The sequence below is a fragment of the Culex pipiens genome, chromosome 3 (assembly GCF_016801865.2).
Source record: "Culex pipiens pallens isolate TS chromosome 3, TS_CPP_V2, whole genome shotgun sequence".
Classification (NCBI taxonomy): domain Eukaryota; kingdom Metazoa; phylum Arthropoda; class Insecta; order Diptera; family Culicidae; genus Culex; species Culex pipiens.
The window spans coordinates 174,781,723-174,805,883 of NC_068939.1; the positions used below are offsets into that span (position 1 = coordinate 174,781,723).

The 24,161-nt window shown below is 37.9% G+C and overlaps 4 protein-coding genes and 1 non-coding gene across 14 annotated transcripts in view; 1 reads left to right on the forward strand and 4 right to left on the reverse strand.

The window, feature by feature from the left end:
- Window positions 1-24,161, reverse strand: part of LOC120431627 (casein kinase I) — a 61,707-nt gene that overhangs the window by 21,644 nt on the left and 15,902 nt on the right. For 5 of the 10 annotated variants that reach the window (XM_052710881.1, XM_052710880.1, XM_052710879.1 and 2 more), the window contains exons 4-6: window positions 8,644-8,758; window positions 5,995-6,263; window positions 5,756-5,926 (exon numbers count right to left, since the gene is read on the reverse strand). In XM_052710881.1, coding sequence (XP_052566841.1) covers window positions 5,756-5,926; window positions 5,995-6,263; window positions 8,644-8,758 — 555 coding nt within the window. Of the gene's footprint in view, window positions 1-5,240; window positions 5,316-5,491; window positions 5,698-5,755; window positions 5,927-5,994; window positions 6,264-8,643; window positions 8,759-24,161 lie in introns of those variants that run through there. The other 5 variants (XM_052710878.1, XM_052710876.1, XM_052710882.1 and 2 more) reach the window with 4 other exon arrangements.
- Window positions 8,064-8,136, reverse strand: Trnar-ucu (transfer RNA arginine (anticodon UCU)). The gene has a single exon. It is a non-coding gene; the product is annotated as a tRNA-Arg (tRNA).
- On the forward strand, window positions 15,564-16,530 carry LOC120431631 (origin recognition complex subunit 5-like). Its single transcript, XM_052710889.1, has 2 exons — window positions 15,564-15,852; window positions 15,945-16,530. The coding sequence occupies exon 2, from the start codon at window positions 16,087-16,089 to the stop codon at window positions 16,273-16,275; it is 189 nt and encodes a 62-aa protein (XP_052566849.1). The 5' UTR covers window positions 15,564-15,852; window positions 15,945-16,086; the 3' UTR covers window positions 16,276-16,530.
- Window positions 16,796-18,185, reverse strand: LOC120431630 (DNA polymerase subunit gamma-2, mitochondrial-like). The gene is made up of 2 exons (XM_039596739.2): window positions 17,267-18,185; window positions 16,796-17,209 (listed from the first exon to the last, which is right to left on the reverse strand). Exons 1-2 carry the CDS (start codon window positions 18,051-18,053, stop codon window positions 16,947-16,949), a joined length of 1,050 nt encoding a protein of 349 aa, XP_039452673.2. The 5' UTR covers window positions 18,054-18,185; the 3' UTR covers window positions 16,796-16,946.
- LOC120431629 (glutamyl-tRNA(Gln) amidotransferase subunit C-3, mitochondrial-like) lies at window positions 18,061-19,415 on the reverse strand. The gene is made up of 2 exons (XM_039596738.2): window positions 18,749-19,415; window positions 18,061-18,670 (listed from the first exon to the last, which is right to left on the reverse strand). Exon 2 carries the CDS (start codon window positions 18,577-18,579, stop codon window positions 18,061-18,063), a length of 519 nt encoding a protein of 172 aa, XP_039452672.1. The 5' UTR covers window positions 18,580-18,670; window positions 18,749-19,415.

Below are 24,161 nucleotides of genomic sequence, written 5' to 3' on the forward strand. Positions count from 1 at the left end.
AATAAATACAAATATTTGAAATCAGAGTTTTTTTTTAAAGAAAAAAAAAAACATTTTAAAATATCAAACAAAATTTGAATTGTGGGGCCAAACGTAAACATACATATCTAGAGTTTTTTTTGATTAGGTCCTATAAACATATGAAAGACAATAGTTTATTGGTCCTTTTCAAAAAAAACTCTGGATATCTAGGGTTAGTTTTCAAAAGGATTCGAGAGCAACCGTGATCTGAAATTTGAAAATGATTTTCATCGTAAACAATATGAAATTTCACTGGAGCATCTGAAGCTCGTGTCCCGCCCGTGTGGATCAATCGGACCGCGCACTGGACTCACAAGCCAGAGGTCGTCGGTTCGAATCCCGCGGCGGGCGCTCTAAAATTCTTTGTGTAAATATGGGTATTCGGCGCCGTCGCTCCGTGCCATACTTTCATACACTTAGGAGCCCAGGGCGGCGAAGTCCTTGTGGAAAAAAGGAAGACACTAGTGGTTGGTACTAGCAATGGTGGCCGACAGCTATAAAGTCAACTTCGTTTTCTTCATCTGAAGCTCGTGTAGAACGAACAATCTCAAGCATTTCTTTATGTTCGTTATTCGTAACTAGATTTAAACCCGTTCGAAAAACGGCATTGTTTACAAATGGCCCTAGTGGAACTAACCCGAAATATTTCCAAATAGTTTTAATCTGAAACGCTTTGAAAGATAAACAAAAAAACATTAAAAAAATTTGATTCAGGATTAGAAATATTGTTTGCACAAATTTTCCTCATGCAAAAACATAAAAATCATCGAAAAACTGTTACGTTATTTGTGGATGACACCTTCCTTGTATGACCAAACATACCAAACATCAGACCTTCAACATTTTGGGCTCAATTAATAGGTCTTTTGAATAATTATCCCACTATGGGTCCATACTTTAAAAACAAATATTTTAGAAATACGACTTTTAAAAAAACTGCAAATTTTTTAAAGAATCAAAAACCTAAAAAAACGAAAATCAAGAATAGGTTATTTCAAACGAATGAAAAAAAATTTACAATATATTTCTTTTTTATTAACGGAAAAAGTATTAAATTATTCTGTAAACGAGACTTTTAAAAACTGCTTAGGTTTGAAAGACTGGAAAAAACTCAAAAAATATAACGACAATCAAGAATGGGTAATAACTTTCAAATATTTTAGAAGTTGGATTTTTTAAGTACTGCTCATGCTTGAAAAAAAATGGAAAAACTTACAAAAATATTACAACCATCAAGAATAGCTTAGAAGAATAGGAAATCTATCAAAATATTTTTAGAAGTCAGACTCAAACACTTTTTTGAAAGAAAACTCAAACACTTTTTGAAAGAAAATAAATTTTACAAAAATATCTTACAAGTTTGACAATTTCTGCAGCTAAAATACATGTATTCTATGTTAGAAAACTTAAATACATGTATTTAATGTTAGAAAATTCACAAAAATATTAGAGAATTATGTTTCACATTTTCCACATTTGACCTTTTGTCCATTTGACCTTTTGTCGACTTTCGACCTTTTATTCATTCGAACTTTTGGCATTCGACCTTTTGTCGTACACCCTATGCCAGACAAAAACCTAAAAAAAACCCATTTTTCACAATCTTCTGGACTTTCTCTAATAGTAGTTTATGCAACAAGTTGCAAAAAGAGGATTTTTTCAGCACGAGTCGTACATTTATCCAACGAGGTTCACCGAGTTGGATAAATACGACGAGTGCTGAAAAAATCAAGTTTTGCAACGAGTTCCATACAACATTTTTTTGCAATTTCGAAAAACACCCATTGAGTGAAAGTTTAAGTCGAATTTTCATGTATTTTGTCAATAAATCGTTTAAATAAAAAAATGTTGAAAAGTGTTACTTTTCGAAACAAGTTCTGAAAAGTTCAACTTTTCAGCGCCCATTTCAGTGCTGAAAAGTAGAACTTTTCAGCATTTATTTTGAAAAGTGTTGCTATTCGATTCTGTTATTTTTGGTACAGAAAAGTAGGCTATTTCGTCGTTCAAGAATGACAGGAAAAGTAAGTAGTTTCACGAAGGAATTGCAAAATAGTAGTTTATGCAACAAGTTGCAAAAAGAAGATTTTTTCAGCACTAGTCGTACATTTATCCAACGAGGTTCACCGAGTTGGATAAATACGACAAGTGCTGAAAAAATCAAGTTTTGCAACGAGTTCCATACAACATTTTTTGCAATTTCGAAAAACATCCATTGAGTGAAATTTTAAGTCGAATTTTCATGTATTTTGTCAATAAATCGTTTAAATCAAAAAAAATTTGAAAAGTGTTACTTTTCGAAACAAGTGCTGAAAAGTTCAACTTTTCAGCACCCATTTCAGTGCTGAAAAGTAGAACTTTTCAGCATTTATTTTGAAAAGTGTTGCTATTCGATTCTGTTATTTTTGGTACAGAAAAGTAGGCTATTTCGTCGTTCAAGAATGACAGAAAAAGTAAGTAGTTTCACGACGGAATTGCAAAAAATGTTTTTTTAGCATAACTTTTGAATTTTTTAACCCTCTACAACCTAACTTCGACTCTAGGTGGGGTTTGATCAAAATATTTGCCAAGAATAAATTTTTCAATCAATTTTCTAACTTTAAAAAACATTGGAAAAAAGCAGTCTTAAAATGTAAGTACTGGTTTATAAGAAAAAAAATTTAAGTACTGGAAGTTTGACTTGCTTTATGAGGCTCTGCCAATGTTTTTAAAAACGCATTTTTCTGGAGTCAACTTTGGCAATGTTTTTCACTAATTTGGGTATCATGGGTATCATTCAATGTTGTTTTTTTTTTTTGTATCATTCAATAGAAAAAAACGTGAAAAAGAAGCAAAATATTTTAAAGTGGCTGTAAAAACATGAAAAAATGAAGCGGCAGAAGGGAGGAGGTTGTAGAAAAAGCCAAATACTATTAGAAACTAACATAAACTAAACAAGATAAGTACAAATAAAAATACTAAAAACGAAACAAGAAAAACAAAAACAAGAGAAGTAAAGTTTTTCCTACAACAAAAATTACCTCCTGAAACGAGATAAATAAAACTTTTTTGAAAGAAAACTCAAACACTTTTTGAAAGAAAATAAATTTTACAAAAATATCTTACAAGTTTGACAATTTCTGCAGCTAAAATACATGTATTCTATGTTAGAAAACTTAAATACATGTATTTAATGTTAGAAAATTCAAAAAAATATTAGAGAATTATGTTTCACATTTTCCACATTTGACCTTTTGTCCATTTGACCTTTTGTCGACTTTCGACCTTTTATTCATTCGACCTTTTGTCGTACACCCTATGCCAGACAAAAACCTAAAAAAAACCCATTTTTCACAATCTTCTGGACTTTCTCTAATAGTAGTTTATGCAACAAGTTGCAAAAAGAGGATTTTTTCAGCACGAGTCGTACATTTATCCAACGAGGTTCACCGAGTTGGATAAATACGACGAGTGCTGAAAAAATCAAGTTTTGCAACGAGTTCCATACAACATTTTTTTGCAATTTCGAAAAACACCCATTGAGTGTAAGTTTAAGTCGAATTTTCATGTATTTTGTCAATAAATCGTTTAAATAAAAAAATGTTGAAAAGTGTTACTTTTCGAAACAAGTTCTGAAAAGTTCAACTTTTCAGCGCCCATTTCAGTGCTGAAAAGTAGAACTTTTCAGCATTTATTTTGAAAAGTGTTGCTATTCGATTCTGTTATTTTTGGTACAGAAAAGTAGGCTATTTCGTCGTTCAAGAATGACAGGAAAAGTAAGTAGTTTCACGAAGGAATTGCAAAATAGTAGTTTATGCAACAAGTTGCAAAAAGAAGATTTTTTCAGCACTAGTCGTACATTTATCCAACGAGGTTCACCGAGTTGGATAAATACGACAAGTGCTGAAAAAATCAAGTTTTGCAACGAGTTCCATACAACATTTTTTGCAATTTCGAAAAACATCCATTGAGTGAAATTTTAAGTCGAATTTTCATGTATTTTGTCAATAAATCGTTTAAATCAAAAAAAATTTGAAAAGTGTTACTTTTCGAAACAAGTGCTGAAAAGTTCAACTTTTCAGCACCCATTTCAGTGCTGAAAAGTAGAACTTTTCAGCATTTATTTTGAAAAGTGTTGCTATTCGATTCTGTTATTTTTGGTACAGAAAAGTAGGCTATTTCGTCGTTCAAGAATGACAGAAAAAGTAAGTAGTTTCACGACGGAATTGCAAAAAATGTTTTTTTAGCATAACTTTTGAATTTTTTAACCCTCTACAACCTAACTTCGACTCTAGGTGGGGTTTGATCAAAATATTTGCCAAGAATAAATTTTTCAATCAATTTTCTAACTTTAAAAAACATTGGAAAAAAGCAGTCTTAAAATGTAAGTACTGGTTTATAAGAAAAAAAATTTAAGTACTGGAAGTTTGACTTGCTTTATGAGGCTCTGCCAATGTTTTTAAAAACGCATTTTTCTGGAGTCAACTTTGGCAATGTTTTTCACTAATTTGGGTATCATGGGTATCATTCAATGTTGTTTTTTTTTTTGTATCATTCAATAGAAAAAAACGTGAAAAAGAAGCAAAATATTTTAAAGTGGCTGTAAAAACATGAAAAAATGAAGCGGCAGAAGGGAGGAGGTTGTAGAAAAAGCCAAATACTATTAGAAACTAACATAAACTAAACAAGATAAGTACAAATAAAAATACTAAAAACGAAACAAGAAAAACAAAAACAAGAGAAGTAAAGTTTTTCCTACAACAAAAATTAACTCCTGAAAACGAGATAAATAAGGAATTTTCCAAAAACTTAACATAATTTTAACCAACTCTCATAATTTTAAATAGGGACTCATGGGTTCCCAAGACGAATCAAAGGAGTCCAAAACGGTTAAAATACTCGCTAGATAATCGAGTAGAATTTTCGGTGCACAAATCCACAACACACGCACATATAGGTGCGACATAAAGGTGATTCTAGGAGGAGGAATCAAGAATTTCATTGTTCGAGTGATTTTATAACGTTTCCTCAGTAAGGTGAGGAAACTAAAACATTTTTTTTTTTTGATATTCCACATTTGAGTGGCCACCCTGCCATAGAGCGATCGATTGAGAGAGGAATAATTACAAAATTTGAGCCTCGAAAATTACACATTTTCTAGCAAATACAGCAAGGTACACGATCGTTACGAGATAAACACTAGCAAACTACTTGAAAAAAAAAACACCCAAAACCATGGTCACCTTCGCCGATTTAGTCTTGACAATGTGGGACGGCGGAGCGTTACGCAGCTGGCGCATCACGTTGAAGTTTGCCGGCTGCAAAACAGAGGGGGGGGATTGATTCACTTGATGAGAAGGTATTCAAAATTGGGAGGACACGCTGCTGATTGCGAATCAATTGACGCTTTTCCTTAGCCAGAAATAAGTTCTATTTGTTCAAGAAAACTCAAACACGGAAACGGGGGGTTGTTGCTTCGAATAGAAGGATTGATGAAGAAATATATATTGGAAACAGGTAAATTTACACAGCTCGATTGGTTTCGGGGGGTAATTGAGAATTTGTCTTCACGATTTCTTGACTATTTGGGGGTGGGGTTGTTGAGCGAAAGGGAGTTGAACCGTCACAGCCGGGATTTCTTGAGCATTTCAATTTCGTCCTTCCACAGTTGCTAGAGGCGGAACAGATTCACTATTGAGTCTAGGGGGGTATTTTGGTTACTTTTGGGGCGGACCAGCACACGCTTCTAACAACTCACCATCGTCTTTCCGGTCCAGTCGAATTCACCGTCGTCTACGTAACCCTTAAAATAGAACAAATCTTGAAATAATCTCCGTAAGTGGTCGTAATCAGGTGTTTCAAAAAAGTCTAGCCGCCGCACGTAGCGCAGGTATTTCGCAAATTCCTCCGGGTGTCCTTCGCACAGTACCTGCAAGCAAAAAAATAATAATTGGTGGTCAAGGTGGTGCATTCGTTTGACAAAATTCTGCAACTCACATCGATCGGTGTCGCCCGCTTCGTGTCACCAATTTTTTGGTATCGCTCTTTGAGTGTGTCGGCTTTCAGACCTTGCCATGGCAGTGAACCTCTTAAGAAATACATAAACATGTGACCGAGCGCCTCCAGGTCGTCGCGCCGGGACTGCTCCTTGCCCATATGCGTGTTGATCGACATGTACCGCGCCGTGCCCGTCAGCGACTTATGCTCTCGATATGGTATGTGTTTATTCGTATCTAAGTCAATATACTCTTTGGCGAGACCAAAATCTGAAAGTACAATAAAACAACTATTAGAAAACAACTAGTAGAAATCAATTTTTGGATGTGTCAAATGTGTATTTTTCCACCGTCAAAATCTTCATCATCCAACTCAAACTCCTCCAAAAGCTGTAAACAAATTAAACACACTAAACCGCTAAAGAGATGCCAGCTTGTCCAGTTTCTGCCAATATTTACACTTCAAAAAGAAAGTCAAACATTCCCCCAAAGAAGCACGCCATTCTAAAATTAAAGTCCCGTTTCCTCCTCCAGCTTTAAGTCTGGCCCCGACGACTCTTCTCCTCCATCGGATTGATATTTTTAGCAGTGCGAACATCAACAAATCCAATTGGATGCGGCTTGGGCGGTGGGCGTGGGAGTGGACGGTCAGTTTTGTTTTTGTTTGCCAACAGTGGATTACAACAGCAAACTGGCTTTGCCTTGCATTTTTCGTTCTTGGGTTTACCAGCCACTGCTGGTTGGTTAATATTGACCTGGAAACTTGACAGGTTTATTAAGAAAAAAAAATTTAAACTTTATGATTCTTAAACCTCAAGTGACATTTTCCGATTATTGCTACGATCAAGAGGTTGTTTTGACCAAAAATTGCTCTCTAATTTATATTCGATTTGTTGGAACTTTTTTGCAATTCGCATGGTACTATTTTACATATCTTATTATATTTTTTTTAAGGTCTATTAAACAAATTTCAATTCAATTGATTTTTTTTTTCTTGGGATCATCTACACGTGGACTTTTTTAAAACATGTTTGAAATTAAATCAACCTAATAAATAATTTCGTGAATTTAGTCAAGCTTTGCCTAAATCTCATATGAAGCTTGAATATAATTGCGTTGAATAACATAAAATACCTACAAATAATAATAATATACAATTTAATCTGTTTGTAATTTTGGCAAAAACATAGTTTAGAAAAATAGAAATTAAAAGAATTAACGATTAGGAATCGACGCTTTCTAAAAATTGCTATCTTTTGAATTTAGATAATCAAAAAAAACAAAAAGCACAAATATTCATTTCTCAAATTTTTTTTTCCAGAGTTAAATTTCCTTCGACTAAACGAACGGTGAAATCGGAGGGTCTGATGCGGGCTTTAAAATGGCCCTTCACTGCTGCTTTATTGACAAACAAAAGGGTTTTTAGCATGTTTCAAGAAAGTGTCCGAATTGTTGTCGAAAATGTTTTTTTAATGTTCTTAAATGTTCAACTTTGATTTTAAGCAATATTAGTAGTTTTTTTTTTCAATAGAAATATCAAATTTTACAAGTATGCTCCCCGATTATTATTTTTTTTGCGGGTTTTAAAGGAAAAAAACAAAAATATGACAAAAATAATATTCTACAAAAAATTTCTTTATAATAAATAATAATTCGTTGAAAATCTAGATTCGATTATCGGAAGTCCTCAGAAAAATTTCACTCCGGACCGTAAAGCTCAAATATGATCCTAAAAATCTGGTCTGTTAATCTGAAAAAAAATAATCTGGCCTGTATTTGATAATGTAACAGGCAATCAGCCACTAAATGTTGACTAATATATAAGGTTGTTAAATTTTATGTTAAGAACAAAAAAATAAAAACAAAATTTTGCTTGTCCAACTCATTGCTTTGGCCAGAGTCCCCCAATAACTTTGCTTCTTAATTCAAACCGACGGAAATCAACAACAATCAGGTAAAACGTTACAGCAAATTCCTAAACTGTAACTCGCAACCAAACACCAAAACTGTTTCCAATGTCGAAAAAAACACAAACGTACAAAAAAAAAAAAGATCGGAAAACCACTAGTGCATCCCTTGTGGGGATCGAACCCACGACCTTTGGATTAGAAGTCCAACGCGCTATCCGCTGCGCCAAAGGGACATGCGGAAAGTGAGCGCTAGAAGCCCGATTTCAGTTTACGGCGGGGTTTGGCCGAGCGTGAAACGTTTTGCCTCCCTTACTGCGAAGCAGTACAGTCAGAGCGGGCATTCGTTTTCAGTGCGTTCCTCCACTGCGCACCACACACCAACCAACGAGGTATGGGTGGAACCAAGTAGCCGGCGACCGGCAAGAGAGCCGATCTAAAAATAGCACATTGTGAGACCGGTTTCTCTCGCGATTGCCGGAGAGCCGGAGAGCTGTTCGTACGATAGATAGGGTGGTCGGGGTTTACTGACACATGCGCACATGGCGAGTGAGTTTGAGTTGGTGAGTTGTTTTGCTGGTATGTTTTTCTTTTTCGTTTATTTTTAGATGTATTGTGGATCGCGTTGTGGATGCCGATTCTGACGATGTTTGCAAACTCGGTTGATTTAGATGTCAGATGTTGATGACGGCAGATCCATTAGATGTGGGGGTAGTAATGTTGGAAAGGAACATTGTACTTACCTATTATATGTATAATTTTATCACGTTTATTTGAACTTCTACCGATTAGAAAATTTTCTGGTTTTACATCTCTATAAATTAAATGACGACTATGCACATACTCGATCCTGTGGAGCTGTAGAGTGATAAAAGAAAAGGAAGAGAGAAGAAGAAAAAAAGCAGAGGAATACGATCAATTAGTACAGTTGGTATCTGGGTCAATTTAATTGTTTTGTAAAGCACACACAGAAGTGTGTGCAATCATACTCGCACACACACACACACACATATATATACACACTTTTATAAACACAAATGAAATGAAAACAGACAGACAGATAGAGGAAAGAGAAGCTGCTCTTGTGTGAGGCTGAGGAAAAGAAGAGAAGCAGAAGTTGTGATGATGATAATGATGACGATGCTGCTTGGTGCTGATGGCAATATGTGGGCAAACACGGTATCACAAAGTTATGTAAACAAATCAAAAACGAAGGCAATTTTCGGCACCAATAGGGGGAAGGTCAGCAAAAGGTGATTGGGTACATTGAAGAAAGTAAACGCACAATAATTTGTGGCTTGGGTCGATACGGTTAGTTGGGAATCGGAGAATGTGTTTTGGAGAAGCACGTGGTTTGTTTATTGAATGGAATTTCAGAAAACATGTACATTTCCGCAGAATTTCTCACAGGTTTTCTCACTGTCTGATACAAACTATTCTTTTCCATAACTTCACTGTCGGCCCGCATTGAAAGCATTTTTTTTTTAAATTGAATATTTGGATAATTTGATCTCCATTTTTTTAATGTAAATTTTCATTTCAACAATGAATCAACTATGGTCTTTTAGAAGGAGCTGTGAAGAGATAAGCTTTCAAAACAAATTCAAAAACATAAATAGAATTTTTAGCTCTCACACTTTGAAATATAAACATTGACGTTGTGTGTAATAAAATCATTAATTCAGGGTGACCACTCAAATCCCATTTTCAAATTCCCGACTTTTCCAGAAAATCAAATAATATGCATTTTTTTCTAAAGAATGATTTCAAACAAAACACTCTTTATTAAAATTTTAATATCAACCATAAAAAAAAATTTAAGTGAATTATAAAAAATCAAGCTATTGACAATTTTCGTAAAAACATAAACATAACAACAAATTCCTGATAAAAAAACTTAAAAAATGGTTGCATTCATTATTTTGATTCAGAGCAGAAACATAAACAATAATTGTTAGTCCTTGACAATAACCGAAAGCTTAACGATACTTATAATTTCAATGTTTATTTTTAAAATTGGCAAACGTATAGTTTTTGATACTTCGTTTCAACTGGAAATGCTTAAAAGTTTAATTTAACTGTATTTAAAATTATATTCTCAATTTTATTTTATTTTAAATCAAAGAACACTTAAAACATATAGTAATCATGTTCGCAATTCGCAATTCGCAATTTTCAGTGTAAGAACGGGCCTTGACCGATCTTATGCACTAGGTTCCCGACGAACACGCACTGCCCTTACACCTACATCTCACCCTTGCTCTGAGTCAGTACGAGCAGCACGCTAGAACACGCTTTGAGTGTTCATGCCAGGCATGCACACCTTCTTTTCCGGTTACGCATTTTAACTCGGCCGAGGGTGGTACATTACGAAGGGTTTGATGTAAGTATAAGCGCCTAACCATTTAAAGTGTGCCTATCAACTTTCATTAAAGCAAAAACTGTTTTATTTTTAGTTTGAATTCAAAAACTAGTTGTTATTTTACTGTGTATTGTTTTCTCCTGAAATCTTTCCTAGTGTTGAGTCGTGTTTATATGTTGCTATTTCTTTTGTCGCGGTGTTTTGTTACAATTTTTGGTCCTAAGCATGTTATAAAAGTTTACCAAAAATACAATAGTAATATTTGTGTTAATCCTTTAACCATTCCATAAATTGAGTAAGGGCTCAAACCTCACTTGTTTGAAAAAAAGGGTGAAGATTGAAAACAATTGACAGTAAAAGAGAATTTATTTTATAAAAATCAAGTATCAATAGTAAGAGAATGATGAGCGTATTTTGAAGAATAAAAATGAGAAGCTAGATGTATTAGATGTAAAATTAGACAATAGTTAATAAATAGAGATACAAAACAAGCTTAGATTATAGTAATGATAAATTATAGGACAGATAAAGAATTATTCAAATAAATAAAAATCAAAAAAGATTAGGCGAATTATAAATAGACTTGATATTACTAGTACATTGAGGAAAAGTATTTTTTAAGGAAAAACACAAAGTTTGTTACAGCAGTATCAATTGGTAAAATAGAGTGGAAAAGCTTTGAGAGACAAGAGAATCAAAAGTAAGAAAATCAAAATCAAATGATGGATATTAAATAGTAGAATCAATGAAGAAGTGAGAATCAGTAGAGCAAAATAAAAATAGGAGATAGGTGGTAGCTGAGAATGAAGAGAAGAGAAACCCCTTTGTGCGATGTTTTAGGTACATCCACAGCAGTTGACTCAACATACTACGAATCAAAACAATACCGTCTACAATCACAAATTACTTCCCTTTCCCACATTGTTGCGCCCTTTTCTTCTAGCCGTCTCGACTCTGACCCGCGGTGGTCAAAGGTTTACGATCCGTTTCCACAGGCCACCAGCTAGGTCATCATGAAAACCAAGCCAACGTGGAGGTAAGAAAATAGGACACTCGCAAGGAACCAGAGCTATACTGTTCTGATCAAGATAATTCGGATGATCTAACAGAACTACGGATGTAGTTAGTTACGCTCCTTCCAGGATGTTCCTTACGTGGACGTCAACCGAAGAGCACGCAACAAGGTCAGTGCCATTGCATGCTCTTAGGTATCAATCCTTGGCCTGCTAAAACATATAGTAATCATGTTATTCAATTATTTCAAAGAATTTAGAATGGATCCAGGAGCTCGCTTAAAAAAGTTACTTAAATCCTTTTTTAATTTTTAAAATTTTGATATTGAATTTTTAAATCAATGGTGATTTATCTAGTTGTAAGCTTTGAATTGTTTTATTATTATTATTTTTCTATAAAAAATTGATTTGATAATATGTCATGTTTAACCACTTATTTTATGCCAAATGTTTGAATAGACAAATTCTTTATACATATTTGTAATAACATAAATCAAAATTCCTGATTCCTTTTCAATTTCTAGATTTCTTTTCATGTTTTCAAAATGTTAAAAAGTGTTTCCAAATTTTCATTCAGAACGAACAACTATTGGCTTTTATTCGATATTTGAGTTTTCCGATGACTGAACTGAAAATCAAGATTTATCTATCTATCTATGAATGTCATAAAATGAAACAGAACCGATATCTTTACGCAGGCCACACTGGTTGAAATCATGCTTTATTTTTTATCAGTTTTAACTTTGTTGTTGTTTTTTTAGTTACATGTTACCTCTTGTTTACTAAAAATCTTTTGATTAATAAAAAAATATTATGAAAATCTGGGCCAAATGCATCCAATATTGTCTAGGTTTTCAAATGTCTTAAATAGCCTTTTCATTCTCAAAAGATTGAAATAGTGAAAGGAATCTTGAATTTAAAGTAAGTTACCAAAGAAGAATTGAGTAAATTTAATTTAATTGTACAAATTATTACAAAATTTAATAATTGAGCTAGAAATTAAAATATGTACGCTTGGGATTCCCGACTATTCCCGACTATTTGACAAAAAATCACTAATTCCAGACTTTGTCCCGATTTTCTGTGGATTTTGGCAAATTCCCGACATTCCCGATTTCCCGACTAGAGTGGCCACCCTGTTAATTTAATACTTAAGTTTCTCCCCGATTAATATGCCATGTCATTATGGTAGCAATTGACTCAGAACATGTTTTTTTTAAATTCAATTAATCGATAAGCCTTTAGTCTCGTAAGGTAGAACAATAAATTCTTGTGGAAAATAGAATGTTTCGACAATTTCACTAAATACAGCAAGGACGAAGCAGAAAGCCAACCCAGGCGCTTTCATAGCTCCTAAAAGATGATTGCCGACAATAACAACCCGAACTTGTGGCTAGTTACACCTTTAGCAGACAATAAAGTTAATCATCACTGCAGAAGTCCCACCGCTAATTAACGACTTCGTGGCGGAAACGTCGAACTGACACAAATCAGCGCTTCTGATTCAGTCTAGTATCACGTTCAATGGAGCATAATGCCTTCCAGATTTGCATACACAATCAAACGTTATGCCGCAGTAGTAGTAGTTCCTCGTGTGACCTGTCCGGGTCACACGTCAGATCGCGCTTCCTTCCTCGAGTTTGAAAGTGACCTTCCGACCCACATCTCGCAGAATCGGTCGTAAGTCGTGAGTGGTATTCGCAAATAGGGAGTCTGTATTTTTTTCTATGAGCCGAACTACTTTCAGCAATGGAAATCCTACGAATTTCCCCTCTCTTGCTAGAGGTTCTCTAAAGGCCCACTATCTGTGTGTACGCCGCCTTCTTGGCGAATGTGTGGAACCGCCGCGCCGATTCTATTTTATTATGACGCATACCAACCGAGCAAACAACGTGTGTGAGAAGACGAATGACATCTTCTATTTTTGGTCCAACATAAAATGTACAGCTAGAGCGAGCAAACAGACACGCTTTCTTGGATCGAACCCCCCACTTCGAATGTCGCAGAAAATAGGGCGAAAATAGGTACCCCCACCTTTCGTGCCAACGAGCATACCTTGGGGCTTGCGGGTTGTTGAAGGTTGATGTGGGAAGCCGACCTAGAGAGAAGAATGAGCGGGTCATTTGACGTACAACACACAGCGAGCTATCACTTTCGGCGCAAAGATGGCACCAACCAATTAATGTAAATTTGAAGACATTTATTCATGAGCCCGCAGAAAACGGTTGTTGTTTGTGGATTTGTGGTTTGCACAAACTAGCTCGTCTTTTGAGGTGTAGTCCAAGGTCAATGGATTTGGAACATATCTCGGATTAGCTTTCAAAAAGCCGTAAGAGCCATTGGTAAACAAAGCCCTTTTTGCAACGGTACTCGACCTACTTGCGAAAAAACAATTTCAAAATTGATTCAGATTGTTCATCTACACGTCATTCAAGTACATTAAAGATAAATGAAATTTTGCTTTAATTTGGAGAAAAATGAAAATTAGTGTCGGAGGTCACGGTGGCTCTTACGGCTTTTTGAAAACTCAACCGAGATATATTGCACGTAATTTTATTTGAAAAGCGGTAAAGTGTTGTTAAATTTTGAAATGTTTTAAACTGAACATCCATTCCAATAAAAAGAGGAATCGAATTTTATTTTGAATTAAGAAAGATGTCTACATTGCACGGGTTTAAAACTTCATGCTGATTCAAATTAGACAGATGTCCCTATTTTGGTCCTATGTCAGACATGTTTCGGCACTAAGAGCTCTTCTTAACCTTTCGGAAGTCGCGTTTTTCGGCCTCCCTTACAAACGGTGCACAAAGTACACCAGCGCGACTTCCGAAAGGTTAAAGGCATTCGGCTTGTTCTTGTTATTTCGCAAAGATCACACAAATTATGCAAAGGAAATCGCTTTTATTTGTAGGTCCAATAAACATTTTAAAAAACTTCTAAAAAGCTGCTATAACAAACTGATGAAAATTTTACAAAATATACTGTTCGCCGATATAGTGTTAATAAAGAATTCGATGATTCGATTCGAAGTTCGATAATCTATAATGTTAATAATAATAAAGTTCTAAACAAGCTCTTCTTGATAGGTCCAAATTAGGGCCATCTACCCTAGATTCGCTCGATTCGCCGTCAACCGCAATTTCAATCGTCTGACAGTTTTTATTTTCGCATCTTGTATGCATTTGTGCATTTTTGCATTTCCGGTTATTGCGTCGCCATCGCACGGCCCATTACATGCACACATGATGGCTGCGGACAATATCGTACCTTTTTCGTGGTACGACACTCCGTCCGTGACGGGACTTCCAATTGCCAATGGCCAAGGCGGTTACATAAATGATGCTCCTATTTGTATTCCAAGGCTGCAGCGACACCACTTTACGGCCAAGTTCATCCGCTGGAAGTTGCGTCGCGCGGTCTGGATTATAAGACAATCTAATCTACCAATTCTAGAGTAAATTTTCAAAAGGTCCTATGCGACAAAAGTAAACAAACTGAGTTATTTATTGCATGAAATTCTGCAAGCCGAAAACTACACTTTCCGCTGATCCAATTTATTAAAAGCCTTTTATTTTTTCAGTTATTGATAAAATACAAAACAACCTAAAACAATTCTCAATAAATTCTTCACCAAATAATTATAGGTCGTTTTACCACGTGGGAGTCCTATGTGCATTAGGGTCAAGCGTGCACATAGAACCTTAGCAATTCAACTTATGATTCATTTATATCATTTTTCAATTATGATGCATATACTGCCGTTCTACGCATAATTGTCCCATGTTCGAAAAAGTGCAACTGAGAAAAACGCGATTGAAATTTTTCGATCGATTTCTGTGTTTCTACGCATAATTGTCCCGTGGGTTCCTATTCGCCCAATGTGTCCCTAATTGCCCCAGTTAGCAGTGTATCACTATTATTTGTGATCCTCTTGCTAAACAACAGGTAAACACGGCATAATACTACATAAAACTAATGATTCCGTATAAGAAAATACTTGGTGGGACAATTATGCGTAGAAGTTTAACGATGGGACAAACAGACTTGATGTTGTTTTCAATGAGTTTCCGAACAAAGTACCCGATTTTATGTGTTTTTCTTAAAGTATACGACAAACTAAACTTAAAAATGTTAAAAAGTCAAAATCGTCCAAAAATGACATGGGACAATTATGCGTAGAACGGCAGTATACGCTCATATCAAAATGACCAAGGTGCATGATTTTTAGTTATTTTGTTAAGTCGTTTTTTATAAAACTCTGAAACAAAAATATTTTGCAATCTTCATGTTTGTCCAGTCCTTGCGCAACGTGTAGTCATCAGCTGATCGAGAATATGAAATGTTTCAATGCTTGCAGTGCGAGAGAGAGAAACCGTTAGGAGAGAAAATCGACCAATCAGCGCTCTCGTCGTCAGCTGTCAGATAGGTGCTGGCAAAACATCCTATCCGACAATGTAAACAATATTTGGCAGAGTCGCATAGGACTTTTCAAGTTTTGCCAATTTGCAGTTGTTTCTTTTTGCTTTTTTGTTTTAAAAGTGCTTTAATCTTATTATAAGCCGAATACTTGTGTCCAGGTAAGTTTTTCGTAGAAAATAATGCGTTTTGGCAGCTGATAATTAAATTTAAAAAAAGTGTTTCTTGCGTTTAATTTCATATTTTATTCCAGATGTGTGGCGCCCGGGATTCGACGGCAACGTGCGACAGGACGCCGTCGGGACGAGGATTCGCCGAAGGCCATCCTGAACCGGCTGACCGGTCACGTCCCGTGCGCGGCCAACGGGTACGCCTCGCTGGCCAGCGTCGACTCCATGAAGGACTTTGTGGCCCAGCTGGCGCGACTGTCGCCCTCGCGAAGCTACATCGTCGTGCTGGAGAACGCCGACCGGGTGCGCGACATGGACCACAACGTGCTGCCAATGTTGCTGCGACTGCCGAAGGTGACCGGGCTGAACGTGTGCGTGCCAGTGCGTGCTGCTCGTGTCGGATTTGCCGTTTGAAAAGTACTTTGTCAGGACGGGGCTCGCGCCGGTAGTGAAGCTGTTTGTGGCCGAGTACAGCAAGAAGGACATTTTGGTGATTATGATGAACGATTTCGAGGCGGTGCGGGAGCAATTAAGGATTGAGTTGGAGTAAGGGTTATTTTGGATGTTTTAGGGCGATTTGTGATACTGATTGGTTGTACTTTTTAGGTCTTACAAGCATGCCAACTTGTCGGAGGAGGAAATTGATAAGCATCTGAAGATTGTGGAGATGCTGACGCCCGATTTCTACGAAAACTACCTCAACATCTTCCTGAACGTGTTCTTCAAGGTGTGTCGCGACTTGAAGGAGCTGCAGCTGGTTGCGCTCGAGTGCTTCCACAAGTACTGCGAACCGGTGCTGGGCGGGACGAAAACCATGACCATGAAACTTGCCCTCGGGACAATCTACATGCGCATGGAGAACGTCAACCAGGAGTTGCTACGTCCCATCACCGTCGACGGCCAGACTTCTTCGGAATCCGTCGAGAAGATGCAAACGATGAAGCGGCTGGCGCAAACCCTGGAACTGCCCTTCTACGCCAAGTTCCTGCTGATTGCGGCGTACCTCGCGAGTCACAACGCCGCCAAGGAGGACAAACGACTGTTTATGAAATATCACGGCAAGCAAAAGAAGCGCCTCCAGTCGGTCAACGCAAAGGCCGAGGTGTCGGAGAAGATGGCCACCCAGCTGGGACCGAAGGCGTAAATCCGGTAAATCCGAGATTCTGGAGACACTGGTCGCGCAGCAGCAGGCAGTACGGGACGGCAATCGAGTCGAGGTGGTGCAGCTGTTTGGCCAGGGAACGACCGCCGTTACGCTCGGAGCAGTCGAGCACGGTAAGGTTCGCTTTGCGCAGCACGTTGCACAGGTGTTTGGCCAGGTCGCGCAACTCCGGCATCAGGGCGGGGTCTGGAAAGCGAGAAAGACAGTTACAACTCAAATCAGAAACAAGAACGCAGTACTTACCGTCGGAAAGACACACGATGCCACACTTGAACGGCGCCAGCTTGCGGTGAATCCTCATGCTTGCATCGCCGCCACTTTCAAACGCATCCAGCACGATCTGCAGCGTGGCCACTTCGACGCACTGACGCAGCCGCAGCATACTGGGCCGAATCCTTTTACTGCTGGTTCGGCCCAACTTGATTCGAAAGTCCCCCAGCTCTTCATCGAGGGCGGCGGCGTCCGCCGGAAAGAGTTCTAGCTGTTCCAGCGTGAGTTCTTCTCCGCCAAGGCGACTCTTGATGGCGACGGATTGAACGCGCGTGTCCGCGTCCTGGCGAGGGTCCGAAATGAAGAACCGGCCCGGATCGCACGCGTACCGCATCCACCAAATCTTGCGCTGCCGTTGGACCTTGTACATGAACTCGCTGGAGGTCGACGGGTTGATCAGGTATCGGCAGGAGAGCGTGTGACCGTGGTCCAGATTAAGGGTCAAGGAATCATTCAAGGGAACCTTCCCGTTCGCAAATCGCTCCTCTATTGTAACTCCAAACGGTACATTCGGATCAAAGGTTTCCTTTACAAAGCTCAGGTTCTCCCGCATCGGAATCCCAGAACTTCCTTCGTACACCGCTGTTCCAGCTTCCCCTCGTCTAAACTCATCTCTCAGATTATTGCGCAACATTCGTCCAATCGGGCTCAGCTTAAAACCGTCCACAACATTATCCCCCAAACCTAACGCTACAAATTTATTATCCCTACAAGCTTCCAGCAGCTGCCGGAAGCCCACAATCCCCTTCCCACCAACCATCCCCCGCTCACTTCCTCGGTTCCTGCTCGAGCGGAATATTTCCCGGTGGCGCCACAAAGTTCTCCTCCTCGGTAACGCATGCGTTCCTCAGCACATCCTGCTGGATTTTCCCGTCGGACACGCGGTCCTCTCGCAGCGTCAACCGCTCCCGCTCCAGTACCGTGTTCAGCGGTTCTACGCCGTCGGTGTCCACGGACAGAATCTGCGACGCAAACTCGATCGCGTCCTCGAGCGTCCGGTGGGCCTCGGCGCTGTCCAGATCCACCAGGCTTAACCGCTCCAGCAGCTGCACCGTTTGGGCGTCCACCGGGATGCGGGTTGGTGTCGACTGGCCGTCAATCGTAGATTTGTTTGGACGCTGGGGAACCTTGCTCGAATGTTTAAGCTCGTGGAAATTGATCTTTTGCCGGGTGCTCTTGTCCTGCGTCCCGGATAAATCGACCGGCTTCGTTGAGGCAAAGGTCCTCACCAGCGAGTGGAGGGTGCGCCCCGGGGGTGGTCGTAGATGGAACGGAATTCCAATCATGTCACACGAGGAGCCGAACTACGAAGGAACACGGGATTGATAAGCTGAATGTGGGTTTGTTTGCGAGAGGAGATTCAGCAGTCGTCATCGTCTGTAATAAAAATTAAACGCGAAGAAACGAACAAATTACGAGCTGTCACCGTACTGTAAACTCGAAAAAAAAACTTACCTGAACACAAGTGTTTCAGATTGACAAGAATAAAAACACTTAAAAACGCGAAAAAAGCAAAAAACCAACCGAAAATTGTCAAAACATCACAAGTTCTATGCGTACTCTGCAAAATATTATTTACATTGTCGGATAGGTCGATTTTCCAGCACCTATCTGACAGATGCCGACGGAAGCGCTGATTGGTCAACATATTCTCATAACGGTTTCTCTCTCCCGCTCTGGAAGCATTGAAACATTTCATACTCTCGATCAGCTGATGACAACACGTTGTGCGAGGGTGGGGTAAACATAATTATAATAAAAAAGTTGTTTTATTTTAATCAGGATTTGAATTTAATTTGGAAAAGTCTTATGTGCAATGTTACACGAATTAGGTCCAATGTGCTAAGTCCTATGTGTAAAATTTGTCCTATGAATCGTGTCCTATGTGCACTCACAGGTCGTATGAAACAAATTGCTTTAGAAATCAGTTTAAACTAGACTTTTGATAATTCCCGTTAAGTGCACATAAAAAGCATCGATCTAGGTCCATTTTGGCGTTTTTAGAATTCAAAAATACTCAAACGTGTTTAAATAGGATTTAAAAATCTCACACAAAACTTCAACATGAAATTTCTCAGAATGAGGATTTTGCACATAGGACCTTTTGAAAATTTACTCTAGAATTGAGCTCGTCAAGAGCTAGAGAAAGGTAATCTTCCAATTGACCTTTGCCTTGGGACGTGGTTACCCACCAATCAATCTTTAAAAAAATAGGCTGAAGAAATCGTCACGTTTTTCGTGGCAAATCCCCCCCGCACAGTTCGCGCAGCTACTTCAGACAAAAAAATATTGTTCCCAGCGACGATTGAGAAAACGACAAAAATTAATTAAATTATAAAATTCGCCGGCGAGGTGGCGCGCGGCGACACACGGTAGCTCTCTGCTGCGGAACGATTTTAAAATGCAAATCAGCTTACAGTTTGTTTGACAGTCGAATGACGGTGGTGGCCGGCGCGCAGCAGGAAAGGTCACTTCAACCGGCTCGTTTATGCTGGGAATGCGCAGCTGCCGACCCCGGGGATGGCCTGCCCGAGTTCGCAGAAGAACACACTCAATCGATGGAGACTGGTGATAATGTGGGTGCACTCTCTGCTCGAGCAATGTGAAAATTTTGACAAAAAGTGGCACGGTTTATGGACAATGTCATGAACAGTGCCTGATCAAGGTATTTAGTACAAGGCACGAACTTGCAGATTCGAGTCACAGAATTAATCACACAGAACGTCCTGCGCGGCTGGAGATCCCCACGGGTACCATCCACAACCTGCTAATGAGTACGCGTCGCACAGTCACACACACATTAATAATTCGCCATCCAGCCGGAAACGGGCCGGTCTCGCGCGATAAGATCCCCGCGCTAGACGGACGCTAATTACCAACCGCTCAACTGTCTGCGGGGAAGAGAACCGAGAACCGCACGCAGTCCGGGGATGTCGAAGCGTCAAGCCGCTCATGAAAAAAAAAAGTTCAACGACTTCCGACCAACCGACGACACAGGGCTCAATTGTTGATGGCTAACACGTAAGAAACGGCACGACCAGGGATGGCCGTGGGGCACACGGGAGCAGAAGGACAACACCTTTGAAGTGTTCTAAAAGTTTCCTTTGATGACAAACGATGCGACTTCTGTTGGTGTCTCCACCAGAGAACTTTGTTGACACGTTGGATTTGCACTTTCCATCCATAGTGGAATAAATAACAAACAAGCCGGTAGAATGTTGCCAGATCGTTTATGCGTCGTTTAAACGTGGTGTACTTGTGCAAGTGCAACAAGGATTTTTCTTGTTTGCAAAGAGTCACTATAGCCGACATCAGCCGGATGAATTTGCTTTTTGAACCCTTGGGAAAAAGTTCAAAACAACTTTTCCTCTGTAACTTAGGGTAATTGCATTTTGTATCTTCCTTGGTGGAGATGATTCTTCACATCCTTCCAGATCAAATGAAACAAGAATCATTCAAATCGGTTGATAATTCGCCGAGATACAGTTGGTTGAAGTTGCATTTAAAATAATTCAACCCTTGGAAAAAAATAGAAATCTCTTTTTCATTGTAACTTAGGGTAGATGCACCTATTTTGGATCTACCTTTGTGAAGACGGTTCTTCACATAGTTCCGGATCAAATGAAATAAGAATATTTCAACTCGGTTGAAAATTCAGCGAGTTACAGCTGGTTGAAGTTGCATTTAACCAAGATTTCCACCTCTTTTACCCTCGTTGGGGTAAAAAGTGTTTAGGTTTTTTGTTTTGCTAATTTGAAACTTTAAGTAGCAAAATAATTTTCAAAATTCACATTTTTAAGTTTTTTGAAATCATATTTGTATAAGCTGCTACCAAAAATGTATGAACATTTCTATGTTAATCAATATTCATCCTAACGATCCAAAATATGGTGCTTAGTCATTGAAAAAATAAAATTCACTAGGTTTTTGCCAAAATTTTTTTTTTCTAGAACATATTTTATTTTAGGATATTTTTTCTACTTGTTAGGCCGTTGCAAATATTTTTTGAAGTTTATGTCCCTCGGCTCTGACCAACGTCAAGGGGGGGGGCAAAAAAATAAAAAATTAAAAAAATTGAAATTACAAGCCTAGGTTTTAACATTTGGATGAAAAAAGTGTTTTAAATATGCATTTTACAGGCGTACAGTTGCTTTCCAATCATTAGTTTTGAAAATATCGAGGTGTTGACGGGATTTTTTTTTGCAAAAAAAACTTTTCGTCGGACTGTACATTGGTATTTCATCAAAATTTAAAATGTTTTCAAAGGAGTTCAAACATGCTAACATGCTGCGGATTATAAACGCGGGAAAATGCATTTTAACTGGTTTTCAGTTGATTAAACTTTAATTTTCATTAAAATTTTGAAGTTTTTCGAAAAAATATTTGTTTTGCCCCCTGATTATTCAGGCCGATTTTGAAGGGGGGGCGACATAAACTTTGAAAAATATTTGCAACGGCCTTACTGTTAAAAAATAATTGCAAAGAAATATTTATGCAAAGTTAATCACCTCAAAGCAATGCTCAACTCTATATTTAACTCATTTTATATTTCAAGGTAAAATCCGTTAACCTAGTTGCATAAATCCATAACGTTCCGTTGGTTCAGCAAACTTTACCTTCTAGGTCGACCGCCAAACAAACTCAAGACACAGACAAACAGTAAGGGCATCTCCACCGCAGGGACCTAAATGCGTTGCAAAGCTAATTTGGCACCCGCGTCAAGCCCACCGCGGTACTTGTGCGAGAGCTAATTTAGGTTCGAGTTCATCCGTGTTCATCCGAATCTAAACAAAACTCAGGTTAGCTCCGGGATCTACCGGGAGCAAATCGTCTGACGGATGGTTTTTTCAATCGAAACAATGTAATTGGGCCAATGTGAGTTTGTAAACAAAGAGTTTATCCTGCTCACGTCAGTAAATGTTCACATTAGGAGTGATGATTAATTTTTCGATTTCAATTCTTCGAGTTTGGAGATATTTTCCCTCCCATGCTGCAAGTTTACGCATGAAAAAAGACTTTTGGTAATCTGGGGTGATGCTGTTTAGTTTTTTAGGTCAGATTGGGGCTGCGTTTGATTGATTTTGGTCAATGCATTGTCGATCTACTGCTGCACATGCAAGAGACAAGTCATTTGTATTGAGTAAAAAGCAAAATTCTAGCAAAACATTTTAAATAAGCCAATACGGATTTGAAAACAAGCAATCCGAGCAATCCTGATCTTAAATTCTTAAAATCTTAAAATCTTTAATTCATAAATTTTCTTAAATTCCTGATTTTGAATTCAAAATTATTTAATTTTTGATAAAAATAGTGTTTTTAGATTTCGGGTTTCTCGTAAATTTGTATTTTCGAATTTGGAATTCTGACTTGTAATTTCTGAATTAAATAAATACTTTAATATTAAAATTATTATTCAATTCTGCATATTTTTAATTACGAATTTCCAAATTTAAGACTTTTTATTATTGAGTTTTTCAGTCAGAAAATAGATATTTGTATGATAATTGTCAAGTTTATTTTTAACTCTAGTTTACTTCATTTCGATCCCGTCTGTGTGGATCAATTGGACAGCACACTGGACTCACAATCCAGAGGTTGCTGGTTGGTACTAGCAATAGTGGCCGACATGTGGGCCGATAGCTATAAAGACAACTTCTTTTTTTACTCCATTTCGACAAAAAAAAATATATCTGTCCCTCGATCTGTCCTTTTAATTTAAAAATTCTGCATTTTGAGATTCCGCGGGAATTTTCAATATTTTTATATCGAATATTATTAAACGTTTGATTTTCAGTCGCATTCAAAAAGCAAAATTCCAATTCTTCGATTAGGGGAAGAATCGTCAAACGCCCCTTTTAGTTTTTGTTACTTTTAGTTGCGTGCCGCTTAAGAAAAATCTTTTCGTGGCCCTTTTTCTGACTGTTTCTTGGGCGTTTTTTTTTATAGAGTTTTGCGTTCCTTCTGATCTGCGAAGCAGCCATTACGGCAAAACTATTCAAAATATTTGTAAATGAAATGAAAAAAATAATAATAAAAAAAACCTATTCGTATTTTTTTCTTACTCTCCACTGACGTGAGCAAGTACACCCTTTGTTTACAAACCCACATTGGTCCAATTACATTGTTTCGCTTGACATATTTTGAATTTTAATACATAATTTAAACATGTTCAAATCAGTTTAGTTATTTTTAAATTGTGAACAAATTAAATATAGGTGGTTGATTATTTTTTATTTAAATGATAAATTCCACAATTCGTTTTGAACCAAATTACTGATTTCTTTAATATTCATTCAAATTTGATATTCAAAATAAATGCATCTCCAACCAAAACAAATACAAATAATTCTAAAAATCGCTAAAAAAAAACTAGCTATCGGCAGCTCGGGGACTTCTCGAGCACCTATCTTGGCTACTCGACGGATCCCCGATGAACTTTTTCTTCGCTGAATGAACTCGAAGGCTAATTTAGCTTTAGCTTTGCTACCCGCGGTGCGAAAGTTAGGGTGCAAACATGTCGGGAGCAAATCGGATGAACTCTTTTAAAAATTTGAAAATGATATTTTATTGATGTAAGCAAACAATTAGGACATATAATGCAATTGGAAGCATGTTCTATCATACTAGAACATAGTTTCATTGATTTTGATCAACAAAACGGCTAAAATTGGAAAATGAATAAATTAGATCCCCGCGGTGGGCTTGATTCGGTAGCCAAATTAGCTCCCAGCGGTGCGAAAACGTGTATTAGCTACGGAGCAAAGCTAAAACTGGGGATCCAACCGATAGGTTTGCCACGCAATTAGATCTCTGCGGTGGAGATGCCCTAATAAATCATCAATTTTTTTTTAAATCAAGGAGGAAATTT

What these genes read in the sequence shown, in the direction of transcription:
- LOC120431631 (XM_052710889.1), top strand. Translation starts at nt 16,087, where the DNA reads ATGAAGGACTTTGTGGCCCAGCTGGCGCGACTGTCGCCCTCGCGAAGC.
- LOC120431630 (XM_039596739.2), bottom strand. Translation starts at nt 18,053, where the DNA reads ATGGTTGGTGGGAAGGGGATTGTGGGCTTCCGGCAGCTGCTGGAAGCT. An exon ending in CATCGTGTGTCTTTCCGACG is followed by an intron (nt 17,210 to 17,266) that starts GTAAGTACTGCG and finishes CTCGCTTTCCAG; the next exon opens with ACCCCGCCCTGATGCCGGAG.
- LOC120431629 (XM_039596738.2), bottom strand. Translation starts at nt 18,579, where the DNA reads ATGATTGGAATTCCGTTCCATCTACGACCACCCCCGGGGCGCACCCTC.